Consider the following 4,717-nt stretch of genomic DNA (forward strand, 5'->3'; position numbering starts at 1 on the left):
GAGGAGAAGGAAAAGGAGAAGAAGGAGAAGAAGGAGGAGTAGAAGGAGGAGGAGGAGGAGGAGAAGGAGGATGAAGAGGAGGAGAAGAAGGAGAAGAAGAAGAAGGAGAAGAAGGAGGAGGAGGAGGAAGAGGAGGAGGAGGAAGAGGAGGAGGAGGAGAAGGGGGATGAAGAGGAGGAGAAGAAGGAGGATGAAGAAGAGGAGAAGAATGAGGACCAAGAAGAGGAGGTAGAGGACAGTGAAGAAGAGACACTGAGCTGCAGCTTAGCAAAACACACACACACACACACACACACACACACACACACACACACACACACACACACACACACACACACACACACACACACACACACACACACACACACACACACACACACACACACACACAGTAAATAGTAGTTCAGAAAGTGTGTTAATCTGACAACACATGTGCTGCAGAAACACAACACAACAAAATACACAATCCCTGCAGATACACACAACACTGTGACGCATAAACACACTATGAATACACACAATATATAACAAACGGACAAACAGGCTGACAGATACACACAACACAACAAAATACACAATCACTGTGCAGATACAAAACCACACTATGAATAATACATGTACACAACACATTAAAAGGACAAAGGCACGACAAACAACACAATGGAAAACACAAACACGCCACAGATAAACAACCCAACCAGATACGATATCGCACACACACAAAACCTAACAAACCAAACAAATACAGAAAACACACTGTAAACAAACTCAACAACAATCAAATACACAACCGCACGACAAATAAACACAACACCACCGAAAACACAACAAAACATGCGGAAAATACACACAAAACATCCAAAAAGACAAAACAAACGGGCTACACACACACACACACACACACACACACACACACACACACACACACACACACACACACACACACACACACACACACACAAAACCGAACCAAATTACAAACACAGAACACAGCCAATGCAAAAAAAGAAAAAAAAAAGAAAAGTTGTGTGTGTTGTCAAACTGCTGAAGATGTTTTCTGGATGTGTGTGTGTTGAGCCCTCAGGGCCACCGTACTGATGCTGACACGATGGAGTTTAGAAAGAAACTTTGACAGAAAACTTCTCCTTCTTTGTGATCGTTCAGGTGAAGCCTCAAACGTCCAGAACTCGACGAACCACAGCCTCCGTTTCACAACAACGATTTCACATATTTGACTTGTGTGTCTGAAAAAACCCCACACGACCACAGTAACCTCACCTCCCAGGAGGCCGCTGCTCTGCCCCGCTCCGCTCTGCTCTGCCCCGCTCCGCTCCTGTTACTGTACTGTTCATAAATCTTTGAGCGCAGCACGGCCCCGGATGGTTATTGTGCAACGGAGGCCATGCAGCGCTTCGTCTGACACGTCGTCCACCACGCAGCCGCGATCGACGCCGACGGCTTCAGGCGAGCTCGTATTCCGCCTCGTTTCCCCAAACCCTTGGAAATTACATAGCAATTACTGAATTACCTCCTCTCTCTTTTTTATATTAAGTTTCCATCCATGTTACAGAGTTATGCGGCTCTGGGATGAGAGGTGGTGGCTCAGCACAAATACGTCCAGAGCTTCTGTTTTCTGGATGAGATCATCTGATTCTTTAGATTCAGGCTGTAACATGTGAAACTGGGACCTCTACACTGGCTAGCTATCTGTTAGCTTAGCTACGGCTGCAGCTGACAGGAAGTACATGGTCATTTAGTGTAAAAAAATAAAAATTAATGGGAAAAATACATATCCAGATGTTTCACAAAGCTTGTAGCCTATATGTTGGACATTAAAGTGCATGAAAATTAACTGGCGAGAACAAGGTTTAAACGTGATGCTCAAGCTACACAGCTACAGTAGCTAGATAACGTTAATGTTCGCAAACAGGTAGCTTAGTTTACTAGAAAGATAGTTGAGATGAGGAGCAGAAAGTAGCTGATAAAGGTGGAGAGAGTCAGAAATAATATATGTATTGCTTAACTAGGCAGCAAAAGGTGATGCGTAATTTAAATTAGCTGACATACAGTTAAAGAGGAACAATGCAGGATTTCTAGCGTAACTCTGCTCCATTTGTACCTTAATCAACCAGCTCCAGAGTCCTAGTGCTGGTTAAATCAGTGACTTGTAACTAGTTCCAGGGAGAATGGAGGCTCTCTGCCTTCCACCTAGCGTCTCTTGGCTGAAAACCAACCTTGTAAGATCAGAGCCTCCGACCCGGTGTCCCAGCTCTCGTCTCTACGGCACCGCCACACAAACATTACGCGCCCCGTAACCCGTAATCTCTTGTTTATGACAGAAAAGACTACACAGATATACACATGGTAACATGGTATATGATAAATAACATTATCCACCGCTCCATGGATTGATTTCTAACCGGCTTCGTTGAAAACAAATGCACATGGAGGAGAGGAGGGTTAGAGACACACAGGAGGAGGGACTGGACTTGTATAGTTCCCCTTTAAGTAAAAGACGAATGGTTGAAATATCTACTGTTGCTCCAAACAGTTTTACAACAGAAGATTCTTAAATGTCCACAATTCAATTTTATAAAAACACTCAGGATCACAAACCAACTGTCGACATGTTGACAACCCAGTTTTCTACAGAAAAAACTGCAGTTCCTTCACCGACCACTAGGTGAGTCTGAACATGTCCAACAAAAACAACAAACAGTTTTGGTTTCTATATTTAACTTCCACCTTCATGACGACTGTTTATAAACCTCACCTGTTTTACACTTTATCATTTAAAGTTTAAACTGCTGCATAATAGAGGGCGTGGCCTCTCTGAGTGACAGGTGGGTCAGCGCATGTGTAACGGAGGGTCCAGATAGGTGCACTCACTCACCCATGAAGGACATGCAAGCCCAACTGCCAAGCAGTTATTGATCTCTTGGCACAACGGTTTGCATCGTCGCCCACCGTGCGGGAGACCAGGGTTCGAACCCCACCTGGGGCAGTCCGTACCGAAACACAACACAGAGGGCCAGATAACATTGGCTACACTTACACATGCATCAACGTCCCTTAACCCCCCCCAACCAACCCAACATCTGGGTGATGTCACAAAGCCTACAACTATAGACCCTTTCAGAGAGTATAAACAAAGACAGGTGTGGCTCATTAGAAAACGCTCTGGTACACTAAATGGAATGGAGCCTTAATTAGTATCCTTGGTAACACCTGTATTTGTTTATACTCTCTGAAAAGGTCTATAGACCCTTTCAGAGAGTATAAACAAAGACAGGTGTGGCTCATTAGAAAACGCTCTGCTACACTAAATGGAATGGAGCCTTAATTAGTATCTTTGGTAACACCTGTATTTGTTTATACTCTCTGAAAGGGTCTATAGCTTAGAGACGACACAATTCACACTCATCTTCACTTAGATCCCAGTCACACACCTGGACAGTTGCAGGTTGTGATTAATCTGAAGACGGACGGACGGACAGACGGATGGACGTATAACCACCTGTCAAACTCAAGGGTTCCTATGAATGCAGAAACCTCCAGCAACACATTCATTGTAGTGACTCACACACAGACTCACAAGGTGGAGATGATTTCTTGTGTGTCACATAAAAATGAAATGCAGTGCAGTTAATTTAAACAATAAATAAGTAAAACATGGATAAATAAAAAACAACAACAGATAAAAAAGGTCAGTGGAAAAAAGTAATAAATTAATTAAGTTTAGTTCAGAAACTCACGTTTGTCTTGCTGGACACAGCGAACGTAGCCCGGCTGGAGAAGCGGGCGGTGGAGGGGCTGCTGCTGGACACCATGGAGGAGACTTTGGAGCCGGCCGGGGGGCTGCAGGAGCTGGGGGGCGGAGGGGGGGAGGAGGAGGAGGAGGAGGTGAAGGCGGCCGGGGGGGAGGACGGACTGGACTGTCCACCCAGGCCGCTGCAGGTCTGGGCCGGACTCTGGATGTGGAGCAGCGCCTGGCTCTGGCTCTGGCTCTGGCTCTGGGTGTGGGCCTGACCCTTCCCGTACACCACCTCCTTCACCTCCTGGTGGTTCTCCTGAATGTCACTGAGGAGGTTCTTGTGGTTCTGGCCGTGGTAGCCGTGGTGATGGTGGCTGCTGCTGCTGCTGCTAGTGTTGTTGTTGTTGTTCATCACGGTGCTCCTGCTGCTGTCGCACGTCCTCCCGCTCAGCAGCAGCAGCAGCTCCACCTGTTGGCTCAGCGCCTCCAGCTGACTCCTCAGCTGCCGGTTCTCCTGCTGCAGCTGGGCCACCGCGCGGCCGAGGGGTCCGCTCAGGCTGGCCGTCTCCTCCAGCCGCCGCTCCATGCCCAGCTTGAAGGCGCTGACGTCCATGTGGATCTCCCTGATGGCGTCCCGCAGCGTGTGCTCGTACCGGGCCAGGGCCGCGCACACCGTCTCCCCCTCGGGGGAGGAGGACCGGGGGTGACACAGGTCTCCCATCTGCTCCGCGAGGGTCGGGGCTTCCATCATCGGTGACCCTCCGAGGACGGGGTCAGACGGTGCTCTGGTCCTCTGTGGCACTCAGACGGGGGAGGGAGGCAGATGGACGAGGGCTGGGAGGTGAAAGTTTACAGGAGCAAAGGGGCAAAGGTCTGGTCTGGTTTATCCACTACTCCCTCAGCTCCGTCCCGGTCCTGGTTGGTAGAGACAAGACTTGACCTTTAGTCCTCCTTTAGTCGCAG

General features: G+C 48.0%; 1 protein-coding gene across 1 annotated transcript in view; it reads right to left on the bottom strand.

Moving 5' to 3' along the window:
• smtnl (smoothelin, like) overlaps positions 1–4,502 on the bottom strand; it is a gene marked incomplete at its 5' end in the record, with an annotated part of 33,155 nt that extends 28,653 nt beyond the window's left edge. The window contains one exon of the mRNA XM_083985818.1: positions 3,756–4,502. Within this exon, the coding sequence (XP_083841944.1) occupies positions 3,756–4,502 (747 nt within the window). The remainder of the gene's footprint in view (positions 1–3,755) is intronic.
• Positions 4,503–4,717: the final 215 nt, after the last annotated feature.

This window comes from Trachurus trachurus, assembly GCF_905171665.1.
Source record: "Trachurus trachurus genome assembly, chromosome: 13".
Classification (NCBI taxonomy): Eukaryota; Metazoa; Chordata; class Actinopteri; order Carangiformes; family Carangidae; genus Trachurus; species Trachurus trachurus.